Source organism: Haliotis rubra, unplaced genomic scaffold (assembly GCF_003918875.1).
Source record: "Haliotis rubra isolate DU_JTF1 unplaced genomic scaffold, ASM391887v1 Scf1054, whole genome shotgun sequence".
Classification (NCBI taxonomy): Eukaryota; Metazoa; Mollusca; class Gastropoda; order Lepetellida; family Haliotidae; genus Haliotis; species Haliotis rubra.
In genome coordinates this window covers 117,148-132,975 of record NW_025764953.1, presented here as the reverse complement: position 1 = coordinate 132,975, position 15,828 = coordinate 117,148, and the positions used below count along the sequence as shown (strand labels likewise).

General features: G+C 41.1%; 1 protein-coding gene and 1 non-coding gene across 2 annotated transcripts in view; both read left to right on the top strand.

Moving 5' to 3' along the window:
• Nucleotides 1–15,828, top strand: part of LOC124276921 (pre-mRNA-processing-splicing factor 8-like) — a 54,508-nt gene that overhangs the window by 1,610 nt on the left and 37,070 nt on the right. The window contains 16 exon segments of the mRNA XM_046712588.1: nt 197–365; nt 2,292–2,456; nt 3,255–3,470; nt 4,635–4,847; nt 5,103–5,228; nt 8,243–8,348; nt 8,894–9,084; nt 9,944–10,063; nt 10,649–10,838; nt 11,672–11,791; nt 12,771–12,800; nt 12,802–12,906; nt 13,810–13,891; nt 13,894–14,018; nt 14,573–14,689; nt 15,461–15,577. Of these exon segments, the coding sequence (XP_046568544.1) occupies nt 197–365; nt 2,292–2,456; nt 3,255–3,470; nt 4,635–4,847; nt 5,103–5,228; nt 8,243–8,348; nt 8,894–9,084; nt 9,944–10,063; nt 10,649–10,838; nt 11,672–11,791; nt 12,771–12,800; nt 12,802–12,906; nt 13,810–13,891; nt 13,894–14,018; nt 14,573–14,689; nt 15,461–15,577 (2,192 nt within the window).
• Nucleotides 1,604–1,670, top strand: LOC124277015. The gene has a single exon (XR_006898719.1). It is a non-coding gene; the product is annotated as a small nucleolar RNA SNORD27 (small nucleolar RNA).

Genomic DNA, 15,828 nt, shown 5'->3' with positions numbered 1-15,828 from the left:
AAGTGTAATGGCCTTGTTTTGAAAATAATTGAAAATCAACCAACAATATTTTTATTATGTACTTTGAAACACTGTCAGTGTCGACCACTCTAGTAACGAAACAAATAAAATCGCATAAATCAAATGTATTACATCGACAGTTAATACATTGATGATGATGACAGCAGCAGTTTTAGGTATTTTTTTATTCCTTCAGCTCGTAAATGGCAACAGCTTCAATCAAAGAGATATGCTGAGAAAAGAAAGTTTGGCTTTATTGATGCCCAGAAGGAAGACATGCCCCCAGAACATGTGCGGAAGATTATCCGGGATCACGGGGACATGACCAACAGGAAGTTCCGACATGACAAGAGAGTGTATTTAGGGTGAGTTTATACACTGTGACACATCAAGTTTCTATGATTTGCTTTGTTATATGCACTGCCCTCACTTAAAATAATGTTCTCTTTGAAGATGACAGAGTGGTGTCAGAAAATGGTTTGTTTATTGTTATATAACAAAATTTGTCATTGTGTAACTGTCTTCAATGGAAACAACTGATCTATTACTGATTTCTCCATTGATAAAACTGACCGCCTCCATGGCGTGGTGGTTAGAGCGTCCGCCCAGAGAGCGGAAGGTCGCGGGTTCGATCCTCGACCGTGTCATACCAAAAGACGTTAAGATATGGTACTTGTTGGTCCCTGCCTGGCTCTCGGCATTAATGGGTACAACAAGGACTGGTCAGCTCAGAGTCAGTATAATGTGTCTGAGTGGGGTATTCATGCTTCACTGCGGCATGGTATCTCAGTGGGATAGCACTATAAAACCAGCATAAGTCTGGGCTAGTACAAGCAGCCGCACATGCACATACACACGCATGCATGTTGTCATATGAGCGAAATATTCTCAAGCACGACGTTAAACCCAATTTCACCTCACCTCACCTCCATTGATAAACTGGAATAGAATTTCAAATTTGAGGTTGTATGACTGTCCTCCATAGAAACAACTGAAGACTTTTGTAGGGCTGGGTCTCGATATTATTCATAGAGATTAATAATCGATAACTAAGTATTGATCGATTATTGATAAAAATTGGAGATGCAACTTTGAGCAGATGGGCCAAAAATGTCTGAAAGAAATGAATGTGTTTCACATCACTGGTGACTTGTGATGGATTATTAACAAAACAGCATCTTGAACATAATTTAGAAGCAGACCATGAAATAAGTCCTAAATTTGTGTATTATGTGAGAAAATTAAAACTCTTTTCTTTCACAAAGTTAATGCCACAATTTTCACATCGATAATCATTAATATTGTTTAATATCGACAATATTTCTGCTTATCGGCCATTTTAGCCAGCCCTGGACTTTTTTTAGATTTTGTGTGACAATCTGTCCTCTGAAACCTGTGCTTGTTGAGAGAGATGATTAATGAGAAACAGTGGCATCAATGAATGTCTTAACTGATTGTGTGTCAAATCCTCTCTGAAGAGTGCTGTCAATATCCTTAATGTGAGTTCATATCAATAATCATTGTGGGTTAGAATAAGAAGACTGCAACCTATGTTTGTCATATGCAGTGATTGGTTCGGTCACCTTGTTCCTCGATGAGTTTATCTCAGTGATGACAAACATGACAAGCATATATCTGATTGTCTGTGATGTCACCTTGAGTCTGAGAGATATATCTGACATTTAGAGTTTATCCTCCACAGATAAGCCTTGACATTTGCTAGGACTTTCAGTAACTGGTTCATCCAAGCAGAGCTACAGATAACTTTTTGGGTCATTGAGTTATGTACTCGCTTGTGTTCATCTCAATTGCGTATCCTTATTTTCTTTTGAGTAACCAAATATATTGTACCCACCTCATTCAAACTCAATTGGGTATTTTGCCATTTTCCATTAATTTTAAAAACATAATAATAAAGTTTAAATGCTGTGTTTGTTATTTATATTTGATCTGTAATGTGAGAAACGATAAGAAAGATTGCAAGTTGCTAAGTTCATGTCCTGAAATAGAACCTCTCAATATACCTGTTATTTTATCTATCCACCGGTACGTGAGCTAAGATTTGACATTTGTGTACGCATGTAAGATCACATTTATCGAGTATTTACAAAAATTCAAGCATACTTGTATGCAATAGACTTAATAGGAATTGAGTTTTCACATAAATATTTGCATAATTTACGCAGATACGCAGCTTATATGTACCTCTGTCCAAGACCATCATTTACAGGTTGTAGTGATGAAGATGTGTGCAACATTGTTCTGAAAAATATAATTTAATTGGTTGCCAGTGCCCTGAAGTACATGCCGCATGCAGTGATGAAACTAATGGAGAACATGCCAATGCCATGGGAGCAGATACGTGACGTCAGTGTCCTCTACCACATCACCGGCGCCATCACATTTGTCAACGAGATACCCTGGGTCATTGAACCGGTGTATATTGCACAATGGGGGTAGGTGTTGTCTCAAAGTTACATTGTATCCTTCAAGGGTAATTCTGTTATGTTGTCAAAGAAATTTCTGATCGTCTTCATACAGAAGGTAGAATTAGGTGACTGTGATCAGATTTCTTATTAAAACGTATCTTAATACAGTGGAAGCCCTCTAAAGTGGCATTTGTTGGATCCGGCAAAAAATGCCGGTATAGAGGGCGTGTCGGTTTAGAGAACGTCTCCCATTTCAACCTGAGAATGATCTTCTGTGTGTCTTAATTTTCTGTTCAAGAGTTAATTCCAATCTAGCCTGCTTGACTGGTCTAGCCATGTTGACACTGTGAGCGACTGACAAATTGTGACACAATTAATTTATAATACCTCACCTCACCTACTTAGGCCTAATCCATAACCATACTCCTTTTATCAGGCAACATTAATGAGCTTAATGCCGATGGTAATCAACTGTGTTGTTAATACATGTTCAGCCAATCAACAGGAGAGCCGAGATACCCGATGTCGGTTTTGAGAGCGTTAATTACTGTACAAACAGTCAATTGGGCAGTCTTGTTGTGCCGAAATACGGAATAGGCTCACGCCAGATTAGAGGGCATGTAAATGATCATAAAATAACTTGCTTCTGCCGGGACCAAATTCTAGTGCCGATATTGAGAGCATGCCGGACTGGAGGGCTGCCGGTTTTGAGAGCTTCCACTGTATACCAATTGTAAAGAGTTGTTCTGAAGCTAATGTTGATTAATCCTGAAACTAATGTTGATTAATCCTGAAACTAATGTTGATTAATCTGTAATTGCTTAGAACCATGTGGATCATGATGAGAAGAGAGAAACGTGATCGGCGTCACTTCAAACGGATGAGGTTCCCACCTTTTGATGATGAGGAGCCCCCTCTAGACTATGCTGACAACGTCTTGGATGTGGAACCTTTGGAGGCAATTCAGATGGATCTGGACCCAGATGAAGACAAAGATGTCGGGGATTGGCTGTACGAACACAAGCCACTCATTGACTCCAAGTAAGTAGCGTTATTATTCCCTCAGCATGTAATGTGGGGGATGTAGTTGGACTTTAAGTAACTGTCAGATGATTTGTTCTTTCAAATTTTTGGGGTCCAGGGAGATATGTCATTATTTTTCAGCAAAATGATCCCAGTCCAGTGTTTTTTTGCTGTCATTGTTATTTTTCTCGATTTGTATATCATGCTGTACTTTGTGTCCAGTTGACTTTCCATTATTAAACCGTATGTTTTTATTTAAGAAATGGCACATAGAAAAACGGATTTTAAAGTGGAAAAAGTATCAGGGCAAGTGATTTTACATGTGCCAGTGTACCTGAGTACACTAGCAATTTTAAAGTTATTTCCACCCCTGTCTTGTAACAATACTAACATGTCTTCAAAGACCCATTTTATTCAGGGTCTGGTGGGTGTTTTAGAATTGTATATCTCTGTGATGACAAATCTTGACAAGCATATATCTGATTGTCTGTGTGGTCACCTGGAGTCTGAGAGATATATGACATTTAGAAAGTTTATCTTCCCCAGACACACCTGATGGTACTGTCAGTGACAGGTTCATGTAGATGCTAAAATCTTCAGCTGGTCACTCTCTTTTCAATCATTATATTCCTGTATTGGTAGCGTTTGAGAAGTACAAGGTGTTCTGCACCATGATATGATGTGACTATTGTTTATTGAAGCTTAAGGGGCGGTGGGGTAGCCTAATGGTTAAAGCGTTGGCTCGTCACCCCTAAGACCCGGGTTCGAATCCCCACATGGGTACAATGTGTGAAGCCCATGTGTGATGTTGCTGGAATATTGGAGTCTCAGTATTGAAGCTTAAAGAACGGTGGGGTAGCCTATATTGCCATGGAATGTCTGGCTCCCGTGATAGCAATGTTGCTAAAAGCAGTGTAAAACCCAACTCACTCATTCAATCACCATGAAGCTTAAAACTATGCACCTTCACTTTTAGAAATTAGGATTGTGGTTCTCTTTTCCATGTCAGTTCTAAAAGAGTCAGGAAATTGAAATGTGTGGTTATGAATAGTTAGATATGCTCTATTATGACAGCTGGCATTGCAGTTCTAAATGTTTTTGATGGTTTCTATGTGTGATTGTGGTTTAAATTGTCACTTTTGTATTTGCTTTACTTATTGTCAGTGCTCCTTTTTCCTCCAGACATGTGAATGGGACAACATACAGGAAGTGGAACCTGACTCTACCCCAGCTGTCTGTGTTGTATCGACTGGCCAATCAGCTGCTCACTGATCTGGTCGACAGGAACTACTTCTATCTGTTTGACCTCAAGTCCTTCTTCACAGCCAAAGCTCTCAACCTGGCTATTCCTGGTGGACCCAAGTTTGAGCCTCTGGTCAAAGATAAGGACATGCAGTAAGTAAATGTTTTACTCTTGGTTCAGACTGGTGGTGCAGGGAATTATCCATAATTCCAAACCTTGAGCCCTTGGCAGGCACTTTGAGAAATGTTCATTCTATGCTCAAACTAGTTAGAGAGATAAAACAATACAGCCATAACATTAGTAATAAATATGTAACATGAACTTAGAAATCTGTGAGTCTATATCTGTCATGAAATTTGCTGTTTGAGATATGTTTTCTTATGTGTTTGAAAACAATTGTTTTGCAGTGATGAGGACTGGAATGAGTTCAATGACATCAACAAGATCATCATCCGGCAGCCAGTGAGAACAGAGTACAGAATTGCCTTCCCCTACTTGTTCAACAACATCCCATTCCAGGTGCATCTGTCATGGTATGTACACAGGAGGGAGCAGTGTTTGTTAAGGTTGATGATATGGCCACAGTTTGAAATTCCTTGTAATAATGACAATGTCACGGCTAAATCAAATGGCATTGTTAAAATATGATTGTTCTGAAAGGATAGCATTCAGGAAAAAGTTTTAGCCTTGTTAAGATATGCGTTTACAGTGTTTATGCTGGCATTTTTTTACAACTGGACATTGTGACCGACTTGCATTTCAAATACCGGTCATTTGTAAAATTTACCGATCAAGTGATCACGCTTTTCATTGTGCGTGAGACAACCAATCAGAAATGTAGAGGGTATGGCCATGCATCAATGCTGCTATTTTTAGCCTGGGGTTTTCCAAAACTGCTATTTCTTATTTGACAACACATTGATGTCATTGTGAAAATGTAATCTTTTTTCGAGGAGAAATAAACTTGACAGAGGTAATTAGAAAATTGATTTTAAAATTTGCCGGACACGATGACCGACAGCCTTTGAAATTACCGGACACTCCAACTTTGTACCGGTCAAAGTCCGGTATAAACCGGATAATGGAATCACTTGTTTCTCTTATCCAAATTTATTTATTTACTCGTTAGAGGTGTTGACTGTGGCATTAAACAACATTCATTTACTTTAGTAATTGACTCTCCTGAGTTAAATGAAGTAAATTACTGTGAGTCCCCAGTATAGCTGGTTCGTCATTTACTGTTGTTATCCTGTTGTTTTTATTGTCAGGTCCACATTACATTAAAAATGTTGTCAAAATTGGTGGTTAACTGCAATTGCATTTAAATATTGATTTATTAACTGATTTTTATAGATATTCATTTCAACTTAGCAGTGGTTTTGAGTTTTCTGATTTTTAAACTTGTCCTATCTCACGGTATGCACTTATCTCTCTTGATTCGACACTGAGTGGAACGATGTAAACTTCGAACTACGAACTTCGAACTACGCTCTCTGTCTCTCGTTCTCCCTCTGGACCAGTTATCTAGGCAACCTGGCTTATCTGTTTCGGACAAGAATCAGCTGATCTCTACGCCTGACTGCGCAGAGCGCATGTGCAGAAGCCGTTCCCACTCTCGTCGTTCATCCAGTAGTAAGAGGAATCAGTCTACCTTGCCTCAACGCCTGTCAGTGGTTACTTCATCGTCTCCTTCCCATTCAGCGAAAAGAAGTGTTCCTTGCGTCCAGCTACCTCGACCTTCTGCTTCGCTGAAGCCTGCCACGTTGAATCAACGTTCGCCGAAAAGGAAGACTTCACTCTAATGAACCGACTTTCGCCGATACGGCTTTCTTCCAAGCGGTATTCAACGGAATGACCTTCTCCGGATCATCTGTGTATTTCTCAAAACTTAGTTGGATCCTACAGTTATGTCTCTTCAGCACAGACGCTGCTTTCACTGAGTAGTTTGGACCAGGCTCCTATTATTCTTCGGATTTGTTCACTGGATATACCTGGTAGGTCGACTTCACTGCCGAGACGCCATTCTGTGACTCATTTGCATTCAATTAAGCAACGCCTCCATCTATTTCGTTGAGATCGGTTCTTCGATCGAAGTCACCTCCGACGACATCGTCTTCTCGTCAGCATGGGACTTCCTCTTCTACGCACTCGACCACCAACAAGTTTCTACTGCTTTTGGTTGTTCACTTCCTGACCAGCGAGAAGTTGGTTTGTTGACCTAAGGAGCCTGGCAGAGTTCCGCTTGCCTGTTACTGCTTCTTTCTACATATGGAACAAAGTTGAACAGGATCTCAATCACTGTTCTCATGTTATGGGTTTAAGAACCACTTCACTTTGCTTCTATACCAAGGCATTGGAATACGGTGATGCAGACATTCACGCTTACTGTCCTCTACTCCACGGAGCAATTACGTCAGTGAAGTGTGACACTCACGAATTCCAGTGGATTTCGTTGCGTTCCGACTCCGAAGTTGCTGGGCACATCCTTTGACTAAGCTTATGCAAAGGAGTGAGTGTCAATTTGATGCTGTCCCGGGACTGAACGTTAAAACTAGGAGTTCCCGGGGTTGTGCTTCTCTTCCACCCGCCCCTGGTCAGTGCCTGTAGGGGTCTTCTCGAAGCAGGGCCTGGCCCAATTATTGTCAACCGACTTTAATTTACGGGGGTACCTTGAAAATCGTGGCAAAGTGACATCCTTTCTTGCTGAGCTGCGCCATTCTTCGGAGGTTGCGGCCGAACACCACATCACTCGGGAGCACCCATCTCCCTGGGAGACGTTGTGCTTAGTAAGACAAAGGAGTTCAAGAGAACTCAGCACAAGCATAGGAGTTGCGTGCATGCGTAACAGGCCTACCTTGTGCATCGCTATCTACAGTCGTTTCCAGTCTACACAGTTCCTGCTGTTCGCATTGTCAAGACACAGGGTATCTGCGTCTCGCCGTCCGACCGACGGATTCCCACCCATCCCCTCCGCTATGCAGGTTCTCCAAGATGGATATTATCCAGTGGCTCCAAGAATGAGAATAATGATTCGGAGATAGTCACTTGGGCAGCTAGTGGTGCATGCCGCATGCTTTGCATGAGAGTTAGGAAGCTGTCTTATAATGAGGGTAGCATGGAGTGCTTGGGCGGATGGACAAGAGAGGCCTAGGGAAATTTTTTTACATGGTTTCACCCAGTGTCGAATCAAGAGAGAGAGAAGTGCATAGGATAAGTATATAAATATACAATTTATATTAAAATTTCAATTCTCCCAAATTGTTTGGTGAAAGCTTTGAGCATGTTGATTGTGTGATCAGTAATTTTGTCATTTCATGAGACATGGAAGGAGGCATGAAGCTAGTCCATGATTCCTTGTGTCAAGTCATGATATATCAGACCTGCTGCATGGTATATTGGTTGGCAGCACTGAGTCTGTGCAGCCACCTGCTGAACGTGTAGTACAACTTTATGGCTCAAGTTTTGTGTGAACCATGTAGATTAACTATGTTAGCAGTTGCCCAGTATTCTCTACGTTTCAAAAACAACATGATAATGGCTGTTTTAGGTACCATACCCCAAATGTTGTCTTCATCAAGACGGAGGACCCTGACTTGCCGGCGTTCTACTTTGATCCTCTCATTAATCCAATCTCACACAGGAACACAGTGAAGGTAATGCAGGAGTTGTGGAGCTTTTGGCTACCACCATGATTAACAAGACATTTCCAAATGGTGCACTTTATTCTGATACTGTCAATCTTGTGAAAGTCATGACCTTAAGCAGCATGACATTTACTATTTTACTTTATAAGTGACAGATTTGAAATTCAATTTAAAATTGTGTCTGGAAGGTGAATTAAGATTGAGATTTTCCCTACAGATCATTATACCTTCCTAAGTACAAATGAAGGAAATGGCAAAAGATTTCCTTTCTTTCTTCATGAAAGTCAGCTCCAGTCTTGTCTAACCCAAAGTTTTTGCATGAAGTAAATCACATCCATTAGCAGTTAATGTACAGAGATACCTTGAACTATATATCACTAAATGTAAGTTTTAGAAATAAAATGGCTTTTGTTTTCGATAAGTTGGACCCAAAATCTTATAAACCTATTTTGCATAACAAAGCCAGCTTTATTGTTATTCGTAATCTCTTAGCGCACAATGATTTTAATGGTTTCCAATGATCAGTGAGATATTAACAGATCCTCCTCTCTTAGGGTACAGAGCCTCTGCCTGATGATGATGAAGAGTTTGAGCTGCCTGAATTTGTACAGCCATTCCTGGCTGAAACCCCCCTGTACACTGACAACACAGCCAATGGCATTGCTCTGCTGTGGGCACCTCGACCTTTCAACCTCCGGTCAGGAAGGAGCAGACGGGCAATGGATGTTCCGATTGTCAAAAACTGGTAGGAAGTTGCTTGTGTTTGTGATTCATTGTTTTAATGTTTAGCTTGTTGATAATTTGGAATGAAGTTCAACTGAAATGTTTCTTGTCATCATGCTCATTCTAGATCTTTTTTATCTTGTTTTCGGAATGTTCTTGTCATAGATGTGAGATTCTGATCAAGCATTAAACAGCAATCACTTCCTCTTTATTACTGACTGACCAATAAAATCTACAGGGAAGACAATTTTCTGCTGATCCTTAGATTTCTGCCCATTTTATTTCAAATTGATCAAGACCGCCTCCGTGGTGTAATGGTTAGAGCGTCCCAACCGGGAGAGCGGAAGGTCGTGGGTTCAATCCCCGACCGCGTCATACCAAAAGACGTTATAATATGGTACTTGTTGGTCCCTGCCTGGCGCTCGGCATTAATGGGTACAACAAAGACTGGTCGACTCGGAGTCAGTATAATGTGTCTGAGTGGGGTATTCATGCTTAACTGAGGCATGGTATCTCAGTGGGCTAGCACTATAAAACCAGCTTCAGTCTGGGCTAGTACAAGCAGCCGCACATACGCATGCACGTCGTCATATGAGGGAAATATTCTCAAGCATGACTTTAAACCCAATATCACCTCACCTCACCTCACCTCACCTCAAATTGATCAATTCAAACCCCCCATTTGATGACACAATATTAAGTTTTCAGCTGAAAATAGATTTTCATGCTGCCATCCCTGAATCTATCAGTGAAAGTGTGTTTTGCTGATTTTGTGTGAGCCAAAATACCTCTTTGCAAAGACTTTGAATTTTGTTTGAATGCTCATTAAGAAAGGGGGAGATGGGTAATATCGTCTAACTGTTGAGTATTTCCTCCTTCAGGTACAGAGAGCACTGTCCTGCCGGTATGCCAGTGAAGGTGAGAGTGTCCTACCAGAAGCTGCTCAAGTACTATGTTCTCAATGCCCTCAAACACAAGCCACCCAAAGCCCAGAAGAAGAGGTAAGTCACAACATTTAATGTGCTAGTATCTGTACCATACCATCTTGTAGAAATGTCAATGTTCCGTGTCAATTGGCTATAGTTGGTTTAATACCTGCATATCTGTGATATGCCTGATTTGACCTTCAAACAAATTGCTCACCCACCAACTTCATTGTATATTGAGACCCAAGGTTTCATTCCAATATATTCAATTTGTGAATGTCATTTGTCATGTTCGGGTCGGTGGGGTAGCCTAGTGGTTAAAGCGTTCGCTCGTCACGACGAAGACCCGGGTTCGAATCCTTACATGGGTACATTGTGTGAAGCTCATTTCTGGTGTTCCCCGCCATGATGTTGCTGGAATATTGCTAAAATCGGCGTAAAACCAAACTCACTCACTCATTTGTCATGTTCCAAGGTAGTGAATAGTCCAGTGGGTAAAATGTTTGCTCATCAGCAGAAGGGCCATGTTTGATTCCACTAAAACCATTTTTTTGTGCTCCCTGCCATAATATAGATATTGTATAAGACCATGCTCGGTCACTTCACAGGTGTGACTAGGTGTATCTTCAAACCCTCTCATATTTAAGTTTTGTGTTTCAGGTACCTGTTCAGATCCTTCAAAGCTACAAAGTTTTTCCAGACCACACAGCTGGACTGGGTTGAGGTTGGCTTGCAGGTTTGTCGTCAAGGTTACAACATGCTCAACCTCCTCATCCATCGTAAAAATCTCAACTATCTTCATCTGGACTACAACTTTAATCTGAAGCCAGTGAAGACCCTCACCACCAAGGTAATGCCAATGGACTGTTTGATATGACTCCACAAGGCTTGGGGATTTGTCTGTGTTAGGTCTAGGTTTAAGTAAGTGAGCTACAACTGCTGTACAGCAATTCTTTGGGGAAAAGGGTGGTTGATTCCTTAAATGGTGAGTTGTCATAGATGATGGGTTTTCTTTGTCCCAAACTAATTGCACATGGCAGGTAAATTTTGAAAATAATCTATTGAATTTTTCAGTATGCATATTTTCATAACTTCTGAGGAAAAGACAAATGTCTAATTCTAACTGGGAAATTTTAATTGAAGTATATCTAGATAAACCATGTCGAAATTAATGGGATATGGTGAAGAGTCTGATGAATTTGATTGATGAATAATCCCAGATAGCAGTGGAAAATGATGACAATGGTGTATAAATTTATTGGAATTTTAATCATTTAGTTGAAAACGAAAGACATTAGCTCAACCCCCTTGTATCTGTGAATAATGTATATAACTCCAGGGGTGGAAATAACTTTAAAATTGCTAGTGTACTCTGGTACAGTGGCACATTTAAAATCACTTGCCCTGATAATTGTTCCACTATGCCCTCCGTTTTCTTGTTGATTTTTTAAATAAACAACATAATTAACATTGGAAAGTCAACTGGACACCGGTACAGTGTGATATACAAATTTGCTTGCCCGACAGAAAAAACCCACTAGACTCGGACATCGGGCAATGGGTTATTTCCGACCCTGAACTCGGTAATGGTTCTTTGATTTCCTGAGCTTTAGCATTACAAAGTGAGTTCTTGTGTTACATAGAAATTCCTGTTTATGTTCTGCCTTCTTTTTTTTCAAATAGGAAAGAAAGAAGTCCCGTTTTGGAAATGCTTTTCACTTGTGTCGTGAGATCCTGCGTCTGACCAAGCTTGTGGTGGATAGCCATGTACAGTACAGACTGGGCAATGTTGATGCCTTCCAGGTAGGATCAAAGGACAGCATGGGGTTGTAGACATGCTGCTAACCAGTATGGAATTTTCCGTTAAACAGTCTTGATAGCTTGTGTTTCAGAGAAGTAGAACTAGACATGTACAGTCTACTGCACCCCCTTTATCTAGTCCAGCAAGATCCGGGTTAGAATTGGTCTTCAATAACCCATGCTTGTTTTAAGAGGCCACTAACGGGATCAGGTGGTCAGGTTTTTGCTGACTTGTCTGACACATGTTATCGTATCCCAATTGCATAGATCGATGCTAATGCTGTTGATCACTGGATTGTCTGGTCCAGACTCGATTATTTACAGACCGCCGCCACTCACTCGCTCTTCTAGTCCAGGGCCTAGATTTTCGAAGCTCTCTTAGCGATAAGATAGTCGTAAGTTAATGTTAATGTATGGCACTTATGACTATCTTAGCGATAAGAGAGCTTCGAAAATCTAGGCCCAGGATGATAAGTGAACTTACTTTACAATTTAGTGTAGGAACCCTGTGTTTACCTGTACTCTACACTGACATGAGGTTTTGACTAATGAATCCATTATTATCCCCTAGCATGAAGTGGGAGGGAGATACAGGTTTGAGCTGCATCCGTCTGTCCAAGATGGAGACAGATTTTCTCAAAAACCGATGTAGATAGCGAAAAGTCTGTACATGTTTTCAGGACATGAATGCCTTGATGGAGTTTGAATACGGAAAACGTGTTACAATTTGTTACAGAGTTATGGCCCTTGCCATGCGTTTCTTAACTTGGTGCAGTGCACAGTATCCCTAATTGGGACGGATTTTCTCTGAAACCGTTATAGACAGGAAAACCAAATTTGGTGTGTGTTTTCAGGACATGTGGTGGAGTTAAATAACAGGAACCAAATAGGAACAGAACACTGCTATTGATGACCATGTCTTCTAGATAGACTTTAACCTGCCCAGATGTGTTCCGTCCATTACTCTGTTGTTGTGTTACAGCTATCTGATGGTATCCAGTACGTGTTCGCCCAACGTGGGTCAGCTGACTGGCATGTACAGATACAAGTACAAGCTGATGAGGCAGATCCGGATGTGTAAAGATCTCAAACATCTCATCTACTACAGGTTCAACACAGTGAGTAGACACTGCAGCTGTTGTAACCTATTACCTTTAGTAATGGAACAAACGAGGATATATGAAATCTGAACACTATTCATGCTGCCTGCTCCTTTTATTTTGAACTTTTGTAGACATTTTACATACATTTAGCTTCACAAGTCAAAACTTGTGTCTATTGAAAAATTCTTGTGGAAAATTTGATGAAAGTGGCATCTGTGTTTTAAGTTTTACCAGTGTCGACTTATGCTTTTTAAGTGCTAATATCTTGAGAACTGCACAAGATAAGTCATTATTTGTAATTTATTTGACAGCCACCTAGGTAGCTGGAAGTTCCCATAAACAACTTCTGTTCCATAGGATGGATCATTGTGGTGCACACTGTTGTTACAGTGTTACATTACTGTAACTTCTGGTGTCACAGGGGGCGGTGGGGTAGCCTAATGGTTAAAGCGTTGGCTCGTCACGCCGAAGACCCGGGTTCGAATCCCCACATGGGCACAATGTGTGAAGCCCATTTCTGGTGTCCCCCGCCGTGATGTTGCTGGAATATTGCTAAAAGCGGCGTAAAACCAAACTCAGTCAGTCAGTCAGTCTGGTGTCACAGGGCGGTGGGGTAACCTAGAGGTTAAAGCGTTCGCTCGTCACGCCTAAGCCCCGGGTTTGATTCCCCACATGGGTACAATGTGTGATGCCCCTTTCTGGTGTCCTCCGCTGTGATATTGCTGGAATATTGCTAAAAGCGCGTAAAACCATCCTCATGCACAGACCCATTACTTTAACAGTCTTTAATCCTCATCACATCTGGATGAAGCCAGACTACGTGTGACTTTACCCCAACAGTCAGGCCATTGCTCATATGAACTGATTTCCTTAACTCACTTCCAAATGTGTCCGCTAACTGCTGCTGTTGCTCCCCAGGGCCCAGTGGGCAAGGGTCCAGGCTGTGGGATCTGGGCGCCAGGTTGGAGGGTGTGGCTGTTCTTCATGCGTGGAATCACACCCTTCTGGAGCGGTGGCTTGGCAACTTGCTGTCCCGTCAGTTCGAGGGGCGACACTCAAAGGGTGTGGCCAAGACTGTCACAAAACAGAGAGTGGAGAGTCACTTTGATCTGGAGTTGAGAGCTGCTGTAAGTAACACACCTGTAAATTGTCGCAGTCTTAAAGTTTAATGGTTTTTAAAACTTATCCTATCTCAGTTTGTACTCTCTCATGATTGACAAGAAAGAGAGTGATCAGACTAGTCACGTGTTCAACCGGAGGGCATGCTACATACTTCACAGAGGCTAAAAGGCTGTCCAGGAATGGGAGCAGTGGGGCGTGTTCAGGCGAATGGTACAAGAGAGGCCCAAAACTTTGTTTACAGTTCGTTTCCACTCAGCTGTCGATCATGAGAGAGAGAGAGGGGGTACAAACCGTGAGATAGGATATGTATTATAAATATGCAATTTATGTTTATTTTGTTAAAATTTCATTTGTGATGATAATGTACATATTTTGTCCAAATTTGGAGTTCATATGTCTAATCCAAGTGGTCTGTAATAAATTTCAGACTAGTATCAGTAACGTGAGTAACATTATGGCGAAAAATGACCTTTGATTATTATCGATTTCTGATTCTGCAACCCAGAAAATAAGTGTGTACATATTTGGGTAAATGTTTTAAGATGTACTCATATTTCAGGTAATGCACGACATCCTGGACATGATGCCAGAAGGAATCAAGCAGAACAAGGCCAGGACCATCCTGCAGCATCTAAGTGAAGCCTGGAGATGCTGGAAGGCCAACATTCCATGGAAGGTGAGAGTTAGTGATGTAATGATGCAACGAACTGTCGATGGATTGCAATTGTTGAGTCTCCAATAGCAATTAATCGATGGTAGAAACAAAAAACTATTGGTGCGTCGAAAGTATGTGTGACTATCGATAGTTTAGTAATTGACTTCTGTTGATAAATCCGCAGCTCAAAATACAGGAAGTACCACATTCGTTCACTTTGATTTGGAGTTATCTGCCCCTGTTACTTCTTCAACAAACATGGCGGCAAACACGACATGCGACTTGAAGTTTGAAATTGTAAATAAAAATAAGTTTAGGTTTTAACTGTTTACTTGATCTGGGTTTCAAGTTTCTTATCAGTTATTAAAAGAGACAGAAACTACTTCAACTTGTTTTTTGTTTCATATAAACTATGCATTCACTTGGTAAATGACTTCAAATACGACAATTCAAGGGGAAAAAATCCCCTATTGCAATAGTTGGTCACAGTAGACTATCGCTATCTCAATAGTATGTTGCAATAGACTATCGCTATCACAAATTCTCAATAGTCCTCCCTAGTGAGTGGGATAGGATACCTGGGCGTACGTGGTATGGAATGCGCTGGCTGTGCTTTTTGAACAAGTGATAATAGATACATTCTCATCCAGATGCATAAATTTGAAATTTTGTATTTAAAAAAAAATTAGCTGACCACTTCATAATGTATTTTAGGAATGAGATAAAGAGACAATGAATTCTTTGATTATTGTTTAACTGAAAAATGAATGTTAATATTTTGGTTGCTTTTAGGTTCCTGGATTGCCGACTCCTATAGAAAACATGATCCTGAGGTTTGTGAAGGCAAAGGCTGACTGGTGGACTAACACAGCTCACTACAACAGGGAGAGAATCAGGAGGGGAGCCACGGTCAGTACATAAGGAGTTTCAATTCTCATGATGTCTATGACCGCCTCCTTGGTGTAGTGCTTAGAGCGTGCGCACGGAGAGCGGAAGGTCGTGCGTTCGATCCCCGGCCACGTCATACCAAAAGACGTTAAAATATGGTACTTGTTGGTCCCTGCCATGGCTCTCGGCATTAATGGGTACAACAAGGACTGGTTGGCTTGGAGTATAATGTGTCTGAGTGGGGTATTCATGCTTAACTGCAGCATGGTATC